Here is a 16,140-nt window from a genome sequence, read left to right on the forward strand (position 1 = left end):
CTGTAAAACCCCTGTAAAACCACTTTATACACTTTCACAATCAGGCATGAACATTTTCTCACTTTTCTCTTGTGTGTAAACACTGTCAAAGTTCCAAACCTTAGTAGGAAAAATTGTTTTCAGGCCCAAACATTTGTTTGAGAAACAAAAATAAAACGTATTCCTATAAATAATTATGATGGCATTTAGAACTAACAAATTTAATTTTAACAATCAACGAACGAGGTCGGACACATAAGAAATTAATAATAGTGACTTGGCAGTATGTCACAGATCGGGCCTCTGCGTCCTGGCGCCACGCCTTCTCCACTCACACCTGGGTGCAGCAGGTGTCCGTTTCCGTGTGACAAACTCAGTTATGAGTACAGTTGTTATTATCAATTTGATTGTCTAAAACGATCACACCACATAAAGTTAAGCTCAGCGCTGCTCTGGCTCCAGGCTCGACGTCTGGAGAAAAAGGAGAGCAGCGCTTTCTTTGCTGTCAGCGCTGTGGCCACGGATCGTGCTCGATAGACCAGCAATCCCGCAAAAGCGGGATTTGTATTGATTATTATGTAGTATGATCAGGAAGGTGTTATTTATGTAACATATGCATTGATTTGTATAATGGCGCTGTTTACCATGTTGATCATCTTCATTTCTATACTCAACAAAAATATAAACGCAACACTTTTGGTTTTGCTCCCATTTTGTATGAGATGAACTCAAAGATCTAAAACTTTTTCCACATACACAATATCACCATTTCCCTCAAATATTGTTCACAAACCAGTCTAAATCTGTGATAGTGAGCACTTCTCCTTTGCTGAGATAATCCATCCCACCTCACAGGTGTGCCATATCAAGATGCTGATTAGACACCATGATTAGTGCACAGGTGTGCCTTAGACTGTCCACAATAAAAGGCCACTCTGAAAGGTGCAGTTTTGTTTTATTGGGGGGGGATACCAGTCAGTATCTGGTGTGACCACCATTTGCCTCATGCAGTGCAACACATCTCCTTCGCATCATCCGTGAAGAGAACACCTCTCCAACGTGCCAAACACCAGCGAATGTGAGCATTTGCCTACTCAAGTCAGTTACGACGACGAACTGGAGTCAGGTCGAGACCCCGATGAGGACGACGAGCATGCAGATGAGCTTCCCTGAGACGGTTTCTGACAGTTTGTGCAGAAATTCTTTGGTTATGCAAACCGATTGTTCCAGCAGCTGTCCGAGTGGCTGGTCTCAGACGATCTTGGAGGTGATCATGCTGGATGTGGAGGTCCTGGGCTGGTGTGGTTACACATGGTCTGCGGTTGTGAGGCTGGTTGGATGTACTGCCAAATTCTCTGAAACGCCTTTGGAGACAGCTTATGGTAGATACATGAACATTCAATACACGAGCAACAGCTCTGGTTGACATTCCTGCTGTCAGCATGCCAACTGCACGCTCCCTCAAATCTTGCGACATCTGTGGCATTGTGCTGTGTGATAAAACTGCACCTTTCAGAGTGGCCTTTTATTGTGGGTAGTCTAAGGCACACCTGTGCACTAATCATGGTGTCTAATCAGCATCTTGATATGGCACACCTGTGAGGTGGGATGGATTATCTCAGCAAATGAGAAGTGCTCACTATCACAGATTTAGACTGGTTTGTGAACAATATTTGAGGGAAATGGTGATATTGTGTATGTGGAAAAAGTTTTAGATCTTTGAGTTCATCTCATACAAAATGGGAGCAAAACCAAAAGTGTTGCGTTTATATTTTTGTTGAGTATGTGGATTCCAGCGCTGGTTCATTTTGGTGTATAATTTACGCCACCTCTTGACCTGGTGTATATTTTCAGCGCAGCGTACGCCAACAACCACATTGATAAATGCCAAGTTGCGCAGCCGTTTTGGCGTACACCCCATATACGCTCAAATATCGCCGTATGCAACATTGATACATGAGGCCCATTGTGCTCTAGTTAGCACCCTCCTAAGGACAGGGTAGCTGTCCCTCCTAATGATGGGACTAATGCCTCCCCGATGACGTGAATGACTCATTACCATGAACAAAAGACTGAAACCGCTTTGATCTGAGTACCCCATTGTAAACAGGGGACAAAGCGTGTCTCAGACCCCCTCCCCGGTTAAGGCTGGGTTTCAACTGTTTCACATAGAATGCCTCCTTCACCCCTCTCTCAAACCATTTCTTTTCTCTGGCTGGTTTGAGAGAGGGGTCTGTGGACTATGGAGACCACCTGGACAACTGAGAGCCTACACAGAAACTTTACTCCATTTTGGAATACGGCTGTAACATAGAAAAATGTGGGAAAAGATCCATTGCTGTGAATACTTTCTCCTCATACTGTATAGGTGTGTGTATTTGTGTGTGTTGAAGATTTAGAGTAATTTTTGTGTCTATGCAGTGTCTGTGGGTCCTTGACCTTTGAGATCATGAGATACTTGGGAAGATCTGATGGAGTCATAAGACTGTTTGCTTGATGGAGGTGTTTGTCTCCTTCTGATATCTTTGCAGGAGAACAAGGTTCTTAGTCTTTAGACTTTTAGTGCTTTCTGTCTCGATATGGTTGTGAGACTTGGGCGTGAAATAGCGACCTAAGCTGATGACTCAGTGTCCTTGGGACTAGGTCTCTTTGGAGATTGGCTCAGATGAGGAATATCACTTGCATTATGAGAGAGCATCAGCTTCAACATTTTTGCCATGTGGGTGTTTGTCTGTGTATGATCCAGGACCACTGGGCCTGGAAAAGGCCAAGGGGATGCCCACATTTCTTCTGGCTGCAGCAGAGAGATGTTTACTTTCAAGAGGTGGCGGTGGACTAATTCTCTGCCTGGATGATTCTGTAGTGTGGTGGATGAAGAAATATTCATTTTCATTTCAGGGTCACAGGGGAGCTGGAGCTTATCCCAGCAGTCACTGCGGGAGAGACAGGTTTCCAGTCAATCACAGGGCCACATCCAGACAGACAAACACATTCACACCTACAGTCAATTTAAACTTCCCGTTTCACCTAACCTGCATGTCTGGGGAAGTGGGAGGAAGGGAACCCACACAAACACAGGGAGAATATGCAAACGCCACACACACAAAGGGCATGCTGGGAAGCGAGCCCACAACCTTCTTGCTATGAGGCAACAGTGCTAACCACTAATACACCATTCCACCATTATTGTTGTTGTTGTTACTGAGGTGAGAGCTTGAGACCAGAGGGTCCTTGGTTCAAACCCCTGTCAGTTTGAAAAATCACTAAGGGCCCCTTCGTCCTGAATCCCAAATTGCTTCTGATGTTTAGTGAGTGTCTTGCATGGCAGCACAATCCTATCTCATGGCATTTAATGATGACATCATGAAAAATACATTAATCTGTTGGTTCTTGATAGTTTGTGACAATCTATTGGTTCAGGAGCACAAATTCATTTCGTGACAGAAGCACGAAATTCAGGGTGACGCCGGGGGTCTGTTGGAGTTAGGGTTAGGGGTGAGAAATAGTTGTTGTTGCTGTTGTCCATTCAGCTGCTCCCGTTTTGTTCGGGGTCAGCGGATACAGCCAGATCAGCATTGGCATTTGGCACAAGTTTTACGCCGGATGCCCTTCCTGATGCAACTCCAGTGTAACATGGAGAAACACACACAGCCGTTGGTGTTCCAAAGAGGTTTCCCATCCAAGTACTAACCAGGTCCTGCACTGCTTAGCTTCTGAGATCTGACGGGATCAGGCTCACACAGAGCAGATCGACTGTTAGGGTGAGGAAAAAGTAAAATTTAAAAAACACGTCATGAAAATGTGACTCATCTCCTGAAGCATGAAGGAAAAGCATGAGAATGGGACCTTAACATCAGTGTGTGAATGTGGGGCATCACTGGAAAGCACTTTGAGCTTCTGATTGTGATGGAAAAGTGCTACATAAATGCAGTCCATCATTATTTTTTTACACGTTGAATCTTAATTGGAATAAGCAGTTTTGACAAGGAATAGGTTTTTTTGTAATCAAGAACTGTAAACATTTCATGAGATTATTGTGATATTTTCTTCCCATAAGAAGCTTCCTGCACCCTCTGTATATTATTTAAAGTGTTGTCATGTTAGTTTCTGATGTAACTCTAATGCGCTATTTTTGGATTCTCTTTGTTGAACTATGGAGATATTAATTAAGATAACTGCAGTTTTGTTTACATATAAGTTGCGATTTTTATTTATTTTACACCTGATTTCATTCGTAATTATAGTAGAATCTTGTGCTTTAGTCATTATTTCACTTGTATCTCACAAACATTGTGTGCTTTATGTTGAAACTGTGCACTTTTGTTCACATTCTGCACACGGTTCTGTGCGTGATCCCGGTCAGGTTTGATCGTCCTTTTTTCACTTTTATCATTTCGGCGGATCTGAACCGAATCATTCACATACAAGCACGCAGCGCTTCCACGCTTATCTTTTCGCACTTTGTTTTAGTTTTTGTTGTTGTTGTTGTTGTTTTTTCCCTGCCACTTGTCCGTGTGCGCAGCTGAAGTCCTGGAGGAGCGTTCAGTGCGTGCGTCAAAGTGCGTGAGGCTCGTGGCGCATTGGCAGGAGGTCGGGCGCAGGGGAGGAGGAGGAGGGAGAGCTCACAGTAACTCCGGGCTGCGGGGATTCTCCACTTGGCACAAGACGGAGAGGACGCGCGCGGAAGCACCGCGATGGGATCCGAACCAGCGTCCACCTGATTGCCTGGACTGCGTTTGTGGGGGATTTTTACGCACTGCTGAAGAGTAGAAACCAAATGCTGCAGAGATGAGTGTTGCGCGGCTTTGCGACCTTCTTAAGGAGCCCGTCTCCTGATAGAGGGATTAGAACGGACAAAACGAGGCTGTCCATCATCTTTTCAAAAAAGAAGATCGTAAAGGTGGAGCGATTAGAGAAGGGCTGATGACGGGACTATTAATCCTTTCAGTGCGCCAAAAGCACCAAAGGGTTTTAGAAACGTTTGGATGGAAATCGGGCGAATGTTTGGAACTGTTTTTGGTTTTATATGAAACTGGTGATTAGGGTTTTTCGTGACAAGAAATTTCATATACATTTATATTAATATTGAGGAATATATTTGTTTGGACTTTTTCCTCCTTTCTTTTTTGAGCGGTTTCCGGTTGTGCACTGTCAGAAACTAATTTTTTCCCCTGTTCAATCTAAATGGAATTAGTTGCGTCTGAAGGTGTTTGTGAAAGGAACAGACATGGTACATGGACTCAGCTTCCATCACGGTAAGAACATCCGGATTCATCAGCTCAAGCTTCAGAAAGTAGAGAGAAAAATAAATCCTGCCAAGTGGGAACACCTGTGGTTTTATGGCGTGAACTAAATACCATGCAATGGGAAAATGCACTGCTGGTTACTGAGGTTCCAGCATAAAATGCAATTCCTTTATTGCTGAATGAAGTAAATTTTTTACATGACAATTTCCTCTTTTTGAATTTGCCCTTTTAATTTTTAAATCTGTATTTTCTTCATTCAGGAGTGAAGAAAGCCACAAATGTCTTTAACATGTAAGAAGGCCGTGTCTACCTATTGAGTTGATGTGAAGTGTTGCTGTTAATCATGGGGATATCAGGTCACCTCCCATCACCGACCAACTCCAGTTGACTATAAACCATCACTGGTTCCCAGTGGCCACTAAGGCCCCTGTTGCTTGTGCAGTAAATGTAATTCAGATTTATCGTCCCTCGTTTTCAGATAATAATTTGAAGTCATGTCAGAATAAATATTGCTTGTTTATTTTGGCCTAGTTTGGCTTTTAGGAATGTTGCACTTGTGACAATTAGCATTAGCATAAGGCAGAAGTCTGACTGAGCACAATAGCAAATGATGTACAGCTTCATTTCTATTGGGTGCCTGTAAAATGCATAGTCAGATTGCTGATCAAACAAGAAAAGCACTCTGTGGCACATTTATTAAAAAAAAAAAAAAAAAAAAACAAACTCATTATTGTCAAGAAAACGTGTGACGTGAGAGATTTGCACAGATTTCTCAATGTCAAAGTCATATTTATCTTGTTGTGTATTATGTCTTTGTCGAACTCAAGGGTCTACCAAAGTGCTTAGTTTGTGAATTCTGATCACTGACTTGTTGGCTTCCCTGAGGATTAGTTGATGCCTCCTAAACTGCTGCCTTTTCATGGCCCAAGGTCTGGCAAGTTATGAAGATTAGATTGTTTCTCAGTCATTTGGAAGCAATCTGTCTGGAGGACTTGCCAACATGGGGACAGTGATCCGAATGGATATTGGGAGTATCACCGCAACAATTTCTTGAAAGTTACTGAGGATTGTTTTGGAGTAGGCAGTGTCCATCGGGAGAGGTGTTTCAACTATGAGAGCACTCTGAATATCAACCAGAAGAGTTATAGCACATGTCTTGATGGAAATTCTAGGCTGTAGATGGAACTGATAAATCAGGCTTTGATGGCTCTGAGAGTGGACAAGGAGGAATTTGTGATCAGGTGACAGACGAAGCATGGTCTGATGACCCTCAAGCTGCTTACAGAGGAATAAAAGCACTTTGTTCCTCCAAACGTACACCTTGCCCCGCTGCAGTTATGGTGGAAGACAGTTCAGTCCTGAGAGATGCCTGTGCCATACTGTCAAATTGTGCCAGCCACTTTGAGCAGTTGTATAAGGCTGAACCTCATGCTAGGATGTTAGACATCTCTGGTGCCAGGGTTCTTGTGGTTGATTCCTCAATCAACTGGTGAGATTGCAAAGACAGTGGAACAGCTGAAAGCAAGAAATGCTCCAGAGATATGTGACATTGAAGCTGAGATCTTGTTGAAGGGTGCAGGAGCTGTTCTCTTGGCATTTGTCTTTCCTATGGCCTGGGAAAAAATGACTTATTGTCACAATCTGGAAAAGAAAAGCTGATTGCTTGGATTGTAACAACTATAGGATGTCACACTGCTTTCTGTACTGGGGAATGCTGCTTGCAAGGATTATTCTTAATAGAATTCAGTTCCAGCTACTTGCTGTTCAGCAACCAGAACACTCTGGCGTCATGCCCAAGAAGTCAACCATTTAATGCATTCTAGTACTTATAATAATATATACTAGTACACACAGAACACGTGTGAATATTGTCAGTGCTTCTTTGTAGCCAGCATTGGTTTTTGCTAAAAATTCAATTCACTTAATCAGGTTGTTGTCTGGGACACCCTGAGAATTTGTGGGATCCCCAAGAAGTTGCTGGACATCATTGCAAGTCTATGTATGGACACATAGTGCTGTATGGAGCACAGACAGAGACTCTGAGTTTTTCCTAGTGATAACTCATGTTCATCAGGAATCTGTTCTGGCTCCGACACTGTTCAGTGCTTGCATGGACTGGGTTTTGGGTAGAGTTGTGGGAACCAGGGACTAAGGTGTTTTTGCTGGTAAGGAAAGGTTTACTGACCTTAACTTCACAGGCAATGATCTTTGTAGAATCAACTGCTATGCTGATTGCAGAACTTGAGAAGCTGTGTGAGGAAATGGAGTGTCTAGGTTTGTGATGTGGTCAATGTGTTGAACTTGTGGAGACCTTCACTTTTCTCAGCAGCGACATTCATGTCTCTGAGTCCTCAGCGTTTGACTTTGAGGGATGCTTGGGAAGAGTTTGTGGAGTCATGATGTCATTGAACAGAGGCGTTTGACCATGTGGCTATCTCTGCAGTTGAACAAAAGCCCAAGTCTTAAGGGTCTTAGTGTTAACCGTCTTCCTGTGTGGTTATGAGACGTGGATACTAACCAGTAATCTAAGTCACCGACTCGCTGTCTTTGGTTTCAGGTCTCTTCGGAGAATTCTTGGGTATCACTGAAAGACTTTGTGTCAAATGAGCGAGTACTTATGGAGTCAAGGATGAGATGTATCACTTGCATTGCGAGGGAACATCAGCTTCAACATTTCAGCACATAGGTGTCTGAGTATTGAGGATCCCAGTGGCTGGAGAAGGCCAAGGGGATGTCCACCCTTCACCTGGTTGGATCAAATAGATGCTTACTTTCCAATAGATGCTTACTTTTTAAATGGAATAAGTTAAATTGAGTGAAGGCCAATTCACATCTCCTTCTTTCAAAATGTAGCAACAAGTAAACTGGTATTTGCAAGCTGATAGAATATAAAGCACAGATGGATGCTTTGGAACATAGTGCTACTTATACTGGACACTCTTATATCAACGTGGCATGTTTGAAAACACTGATTGTAGATGATGCTAGTCATGGATGATGCTGCATATAGTGAACCTGCCCAATAATGTGATTGAATTACAGTTAGTGTTTTCCTTAAACACTAACTTGGCCTGTGAATAGTCAAATGTTTCATACCAACATAACAATGCCCAAAGTAAACAGAATAATTATTCAATTCCAATCATTTCTGACAAAGCTTTATCACTGAAAAACACCCTACAGATGCCAAGACCACAATGGCAAATGAGCAAAAAAATGTTGTTAGTGATGAAGGTAGTTCCAGAGAGTTCTTTTCCAAGGCTTTTTAAAAGCTGAGGCTTGTATCATCAAAAATGGAATGATTGAACAGATCAATGAATGTATCAAGGGATAAAAGGTCATCCCATCCAGTTTTTCAACACAATAACATATAACTAGTAAATGTTTTCATCTTGTATCTTACCAATTTAAAATGACATATAATGAGGACAAACCCTGTGAGCTTTGATCCACCAGATTAATTGAAAAAGGATTAGAAGGGTGCAGCCTTTGAACTGGGACACTGGGACACAGCCTTTATTTTGACCCACCAGGTAATGGAGACATTTTCTGAAAATGAATAAGTAAAATTAAAAAGGGATTGTTTTTGAATTAGAACATTAATTTACCCTAAAATATAACATTAAATTGTATAAGACAGACAACATCAACATTTACTTTTGGCCTGTTGCCATCTATTCACATTCATTCATGGCCCTTCAAAGTAAAGAATCTGGACAGCTTGAAATTAACTTTGTCACTTTCTTTCATTTCCTGTGCCAAGGCCACTAAGGCCACTGCTGCATGTCCACAATACATGAATGAATTAATTTAAAAAGATGTGTTTCTTACCACATTCTATCAGAAATCTGTTTGTGTCTTACAGTTGTTGTGAGTCTCCTCATACTTGGGTTGTCTGGGGCAACAAAGAAGGATACAACAGGTAGAGTAAAATCGACAGGCACAGCAACACCTCTTTCCTATATCTCTTCTAATCTTTGCCATTTCTTCCTGAATTAATTTCAGTGAAAAACAATTCTGGAGTGAAGCCTGCAGGTCAGTGTGGAACCTGGGTGAAAGAACCAGAAGGAGGCCAATTTACTTCTCCCAATTACCCAAACAAATACCCCCCGAACACAGAATGTGTTTACATACTCGAAGGTAAAGCCTGTCTTTAAGTACACCCACCTTAAAAAGCAAAGTGATTACACTGTTTATTTTCAGTGAAAGCACTCCTCAGGTCATCCTAGTAAGGAAATCCTGGTAACTGCTTAGAGAATGATGAAACGTTTCAGTTTATCTGGTGTAAAACTTACAGCAAGAGAGTACCTCAGGCACTTATTCACAGTAGGAGATAATGTTTGATTACTTGTTGTGGATGATCTAGTTAAAGCATTACCAGTTTGATTCTGGCAAACTCAACCAAGATAAACTGAGTAGTATTTTAGACACCACTGTGTGAGGTTATGATGGATTTTGTTATGTTTTCACAGCACCCCCAAGGCAGTGCATTGATCTACACTTTGAAGAGAACTACTCGATAGAGTCCTCTTGGGAATGTAAATTTGACAACATCGAGGTTCGGGATGGACCGTTTGGCTTTTCCCCAGTACTCGGACACTACTGTGGTCAGCAAAGTCCCCCAGATATCAGGAGTAGCGGCCGATATTTGTGGATAAAATTTGTTACAGATGGTGAGCTGGAAGCTGTTGGATTTTCAGCAAGTTACAACTTCACTGCAGGTATTTATTTATTTATTTTTGCTTTGTTGGTGTTGACAGTTTTTTTTTTTTTCCAATTGTATGCAACTTACAAGAATGGCTCTAAATGAATAGCAAACAACCAGAGAGTTCATCCCTGTTGGTGTGTCTTGCAGTATCATTTTCTGTGCACATATTCAGATTTCAAAGAAATGGCTACTGAATGGACCATTTTCTGAGCAACTTGATGGTTTCTCTTCTCTCCATCATCAGTGATGTGGTACCCTCTCAAATTTTAATGCACTGCAGCAGTGTAACAAACTTGTCCAGCACAATTATGGCAATTAAGCTTGTGTGTAAAAGCTTAGCTTTCCTAATTTGCCTCATCTCTGGTTGTGATCGCTTTACTGGAGCAGTGTGAGGATTGATGACAAGGAATCCGAGCGCATCACAATTTAATATTCCTTCACCTACACTTGGCTGGGTTTAATAACACTGTCAATGTTTTAGTATGTTTAGGCTTTAGAGGCACAATTCCAGGAAACGTCAAAGATGTAATATTTTTTTTTTTTTTTTTAGGTACAGTCAGGTCCATAAGAATTAGGACAGTAACACAGTTTTAGAAATGGTACCTTCACATGTCATTAGAATGGCGTTCAAATGAAACAGCAGTTTAACAAAAATATTGCCTGAGCCATTTTGGAATTATAGCCATTTGTATATATTTTCCCTCCATTTTCAAAGGCCATAAATAATTGGATAAAACAAACTAGTATTGTGAATATAAATCATTAATTTTACAGCCAGTTTTCTTTCAGTATGTCAGGATGTATGCATGTTCCAAGTCACTGAATGTGTTTCAGATGAATTTATATCAATCGTTAAGAAATACAAACAGTAACTGTGTGGTAAATCTGTGTGGAGCAGGCAGTTGTCAAATTGTGCCGAATGCAACTTTTGTCTGTTGCACCACCAGTCACAGTTTTCATTGTGGAGAGGAACAGAGAAGGTTTTTCATTCAAGAATACAGATTAAATCTTGGGCCCAACTCTCCAATATGCCTTCTGGCACACTGCAGCTGAAATTTCATGTCTTAGTTTGAAGAAAATATGTAGTTGTGCTACTCCACCGCTTTAAAGCAGTACTATGCACAGTTTCTCCAGTCACAGGTACAGGAGCCTATAACCTCATCAGCATTGTATTGGGTGTCTTGGTGGCTTCACTTGCTTGTATGTTTTTTGCAAGATCATCCAGTTTATGAGAACTGCCTCTTTCAGATAGATTCTCCTTAAAGTACTATACTGTTTGTATTCCTTAATGATTGATGTAAATAAAGTCCAGTAATGTGGAAATGTTCATGTTCATGTGTCCATTTCATGAATTGTCTGAGGAGAACTAGTTGTAGAAGTGAGACTTTGTATTAAGAAATAATCCTTATATTTCAGGTATAATGAATGTTTATGAGTTCAATGGCATGAATATTTCATGAGGAGAAAGATGGAATGTTCCATTCAATGAGGCAAAGCCGAGTTGAATGGAACATTCCAGCTTTCACCAAATTAAATATCTGTTCAATTGAAAGAACGAAAAAGCATTCATTATTTGTTTTATATAATGGCTAAAATAGATCCTTGTCATTTGATATTTTATTAATTTATGAACAACAGAAAAGGGACTTGCATTTTGGTGTGCATCACTGGTGCTTAACAGTCCAACACAAACTGTAAATTGGGGTCCAAAATTGCGATGATGTAGTCCGTGATGCCGTGCACTGACTTCTGTACTTCCAAAAAAAAAAAAAAAGACTTTGTGTAGTCCCTCAATCCAGTGAAAAATCACATCAGAAATTTGTCCAGCTTTTCATCCTAGCAGCTTTTCATGCGTCCAGACTGCTAGTGGATTTTGTGTGTGTGTGTGTGTGTGTGTGTGTGTGTGTGTGTGTGTGTGTGTGTGTGTGTGTGTGTGTGTGTGTGTGTGTGTGTGTGTGTATTAGAAGAATTAGCAGTGTCACTTAGCTCCTTCAAATCATCGTCCGCCAGCAAAACAAACTCTGCTATGTTGAACTAAACACCGCTCCTGGTAGTGTGAGCACGTGCACTGGTTGGGGCGTGCAGTAATACATTTCATATAGCACCAAAATTGCATGCTAAAAAGAACTATTGCACGGTCAATGAAACACAACAGCAAAGGTATGAATAATCCATGTCACATGATATACAAGCCACCAATCAAACAACAAGGAGCCACTCAGCCATTATATAATATATGATAAACACAAATGCATAGACATGTCTTTGAGGAAATATGATACAGTCTATCAAAGACTTCTGTGAGTTGGAATTAATAGGAGTCTGTAACAACATCCATTTATGAGGAAACGTGTTGATTATTGAAACATCAATAGGGAAAAATATTCCTCCACTAATTAACATTGATTTTTTTTCACTTAATGTTGTTTTTTCTAGTAAAGTTTTTTCTTCCATATACAGTGAGGAAAATAAGTATTTGAACACCCTGCGATTTTGCAAGTTCTCCCACTTAGAAATCATGGAGGGGTCTGAAATTTTCATCTTAGGTGCATGTCCACTGTGAGAGACATAATCTAAAAAAAAAAAAAAAAAAAACGGAACTCACAATGTATGATTTTTTAATAATTTATTTGTATGTTACTGCTGCAAATAAGTATTTCAACACCTGTGAAAATCAGTGTTAATATTTGGTACAGTAGCCTTTGTTTGCAATTACAGAGGTCAAACATTTCCTGTAGTTTTTCACCAGGTTTGCACACACTGCAGCAGGGATTTTGTTCCACTCCTCCATACAGATCTTCTCCAAATCTTTCAGGTTTGGAGTTTCAGCTCCCTCCAAAGATTTTCTATTGAGTTCAGGTCTGGAGACTGGCCAGGCCACTCCAGGACCTTGAAATGCTTCTTATGGAGCACCTCCTTAGTTGCCCTGGCTGTGTGTTTGGGGTCATTGTCATGCTGGAAGACCCAGCCATGACACATCTTCAATGCTCTTATTGAGGGAAGGAGGTTGTTTGCCAAAATCTCGCAATACATGACCCCAACCATCCTCCCTTCAATATGGTGCAGTCGTCCTGTCCCCTTTGGGGAAGAGCACCCCCAGAGTATGATGTTTCCACCCCCATGCTTCACAGTTGGGATGGTTTTCTTGGGGTTGTTCTCATCCTCTAAACATGGTAAGAGGAGTTGATTCCAAAAAGGTCTATCCTGGTATCGTCTGACCACATGACCTTCTCCCATGCCTCCTCTGGATCATCCAGATGTTCACTGGTGAACGTGAAATGGGCCTGGACATGTGCTGGCTTGAGCAGGGGGACCTTGCTGCCCTGCAGGATTTTAAACCATGACAGCATCATGTGTTACTAATGTAATCTTTGTGACTGTGGTCCCAGCTCTCTTCAGGTCTTTGACCAGGTCCTCCTGTGTAGTTCTGAGCTTTCTCAGAATCATCCTTACCCCACAAAGTGAGATCTTGCATGGAATCCCAGACCAAGGGAGATTGACAGTCATCTTGTGTTTCTTCCACTTTCTAATAAATAATCATAACAGTTGCTGTCTTCTACTAAGCTGCTTGCCTGTTGTCCTGTAGTTCATCCCAGCTTTGTGCAGGTCTACAGTTTGGTCCCTGGTGTCCTTAGACAGCTCTTTGGTCTTGGCTTTGGTGGACAGGTTGGAATGCGTTTGATTGAGTGTGTGAACAGGTGTCTTTTACACAGGTAACAAGTTCAAACAGGTGCAGTTAATACAGGTAAAGAGTGCAGAATAAGAGGGCTTCTTAAAGAAAAATTAACAGGTCTGTGTGAGCCAGAATTCTTGCTGGTTGGTAGTTGTTCAAATACGTATTTGCAGCAGTAACATACAAATAATTTATTAAAAAAATCATACATAGTGATTTCTGGATTTTTTTTTTTTTTTTTTTTTTTTTTTTTTTTTAGATTATGCCTCTCACAGTGGACATGCACCTAAGATGAAATTTTCAGAACCCTCCATGATTTCTAAGTAGGAGAACTTGCAAAATCGCAGGGTGTTCAAATACTTATTTTCCTCACTGTATATCACGAACAAAGATTTGTATTCTACAATCTGAGATGGTTAGAGAAGAAGGAAAGTTCCCAAGGTCACGGCTCCCATAAAAAAAAAGATTGTTTTTGAGAGTTAAGAGCATTTTCTACTCTCCCCAGTCTCACATGATTTTGTGACGGCATCACGAAAAGTAAATTAATCTGTTAGTTCATTATACTGTCACAAAAATCACCACATTTTTTGTGATGGGAGTACGAATTTATTTTTTGATGTATCACAAAATGTGAGGTGATGCGGGGGGTCTGTAGGGGTTATGGTTTGAGGAAGAGAGAGAGTTAGGTTAGGGTTAGGGTAAGGGGTAGGGCTAGAAATAGTAAAAAAAAAAACAAAAAAAACATGAGACTTGGGAGTTGTACTTTCTTTTCACACGTATCCCAAAGCAGTTCAGAAGAGAAAACACTCAACAATCATATGTGCCATTAAAAGCAGCTGTCCATGGTGCTGATGAGATGTGGAGCACATTAATGGACAGTAAATGACAGTAATGACAATACATGAGAGTAATGACAGCATGTAAATGACAATATGTTGTGTGAGGGTAGTCAGAGATTTTGTTGTGTGTGTGTGTGTTATATATGCATTTAATTTTTTGTTTATTGTGGTATAGTCTGAAAGTGAGTTTTCATAATTTTACGTACTCAACAATATTGGTCTCATTCTCAAATAATTCCAGGATTGAATTAGTATGTGCATGTTGTCTGTTAGAAAAACAAAACAATATATCAAGTCTATTAAAAAAAAAAAAAAAATTCTATTAAAGAAACTGAAACAGAAAACAAAATATCAGGAAAACAGCATTTCTGTTAGTTCAAATTAATCTATTCATACATTAGTAAGAGAAAATGACACTGTATTATTAAAGTTGGTAGATATGTTGCGTCTATGGTGTGTGTGTGTGTGTGTGTGTGTGTGTGTGTGTGTGTGTGTGTGTGTGTGTGTGTGTGTGTGTGTGTGTGTGTGTGTGTGTGTGTGTGTGTGTGTGTGTGGGTGGGTGGGTGTGTAACTGTTTTTACATCTGCATCTGAGGGTAACTTATGTCATGAGAAACGGACATAATTTGTCTGATATAAATTCTCAAGAAGATGCACACAATCTTTAATTAATCTCTCTCTCTCTCTCTTTTAAAATCTTTTAAAAAGTTTTTAAAATCTGTTTATAAATAAAGGCAAATTAAATTAACCTTTTTATCCTTTTTAATACCTCTGTCAGACATAGCCAAAATCACGCACAATGGCGTTGGAATTATGAATCGGAGCACATCCAAAAACTGTTGGATTTCAGTTCCACAACATTCTGACAGCCATCTGCGAAAATCGATACAGTTGGTCAAAATCGGCTGGTGGACCCGAGTGTAATGCAGATTGTCAAAACTCTCTGGTTAAAGACTCCGTTAAAGTAAGAAAGATATTCACAAATTCAAAGTTCACGGTTCAATAAATCTTAAGACATGTTGCAGAAAAACAAACAACACTAGTTTCTACAACCCCAGTTCCAATGAAGTTGGGACATTGTGTAAAATGTAAATAAAAACAGAATACAATGATTTGCAAATCCTCTTCAACCTATATTCAATTGAATACACTACAAAGACAAGATATTTAACGTTCAAACTGATAAACTTTGTTGTTTGTTTGCAAATATTTGCTCATTTTGAAATCGATAGCTGCAACACATTTCAAAAAAGTTAGGATGGGGCAACAAAAGACTGAGTTGATGAATGCTCAAAGAACACCTAATTAGAAACAGGTGAGTGTCACGATTGGGTATAAAAGGAGCATCCCCAAAAGGCTCAGCTGTTCACAAGCAAAGATGGGGTGAGGATCACCACTTTGTGAACAACTGCGTGAAAAAATAGTCCAACAGTTCAGTCCAAAGAACAATGTTTCTCAATATTCAGTTCCAAGGAATTTAGGGGGGTACCATCATCTACAGTCCATAATATAATCAAGACATTCAGAGAATCTGGAGAACTTTCTACCCATAAGCGGCAAGGATGAAAACCAACATTGAATGCCCGTGATCTTCGATCCCTCAGGTGGCACTGCATTGAAAACCAACATCATTGTGTAAATGCAAAGCGAAAGCCATACATCAACAACATCCAGAAATGCCACCACCTTCTCTGGG

The 16,140-nt window shown here is 40.5% G+C and overlaps 1 protein-coding gene across 1 annotated transcript in view; it reads left to right on the forward strand.

Moving 5' to 3' along the window:
• Positions 1-4,560: 4,560 nt before the first annotated feature.
• LOC117501462 (neuropilin and tolloid-like protein 1) overlaps positions 4,561-16,140 on the forward strand; it is a 318,979-nt gene continuing 307,399 nt past the window's right edge. Inside the window, exons 1-4 of the mRNA XM_034160703.1 lie at positions 4,561-5,234; positions 9,091-9,147; positions 9,231-9,365; positions 9,698-9,946. Coding sequence (XP_034016594.1) covers positions 5,207-5,234; positions 9,091-9,147; positions 9,231-9,365; positions 9,698-9,946 — 469 coding nt within the window. The 5' untranslated portion in view covers positions 4,561-5,206. The remainder of the gene's footprint in view (positions 5,235-9,090; positions 9,148-9,230; positions 9,366-9,697; positions 9,947-16,140) is intronic.

This window comes from Thalassophryne amazonica, chromosome 1 (assembly GCF_902500255.1).
Source record: "Thalassophryne amazonica chromosome 1, fThaAma1.1, whole genome shotgun sequence".
Lineage (NCBI taxonomy): Eukaryota > Metazoa > Chordata > Actinopteri > Batrachoidiformes > Batrachoididae > Thalassophryne > Thalassophryne amazonica.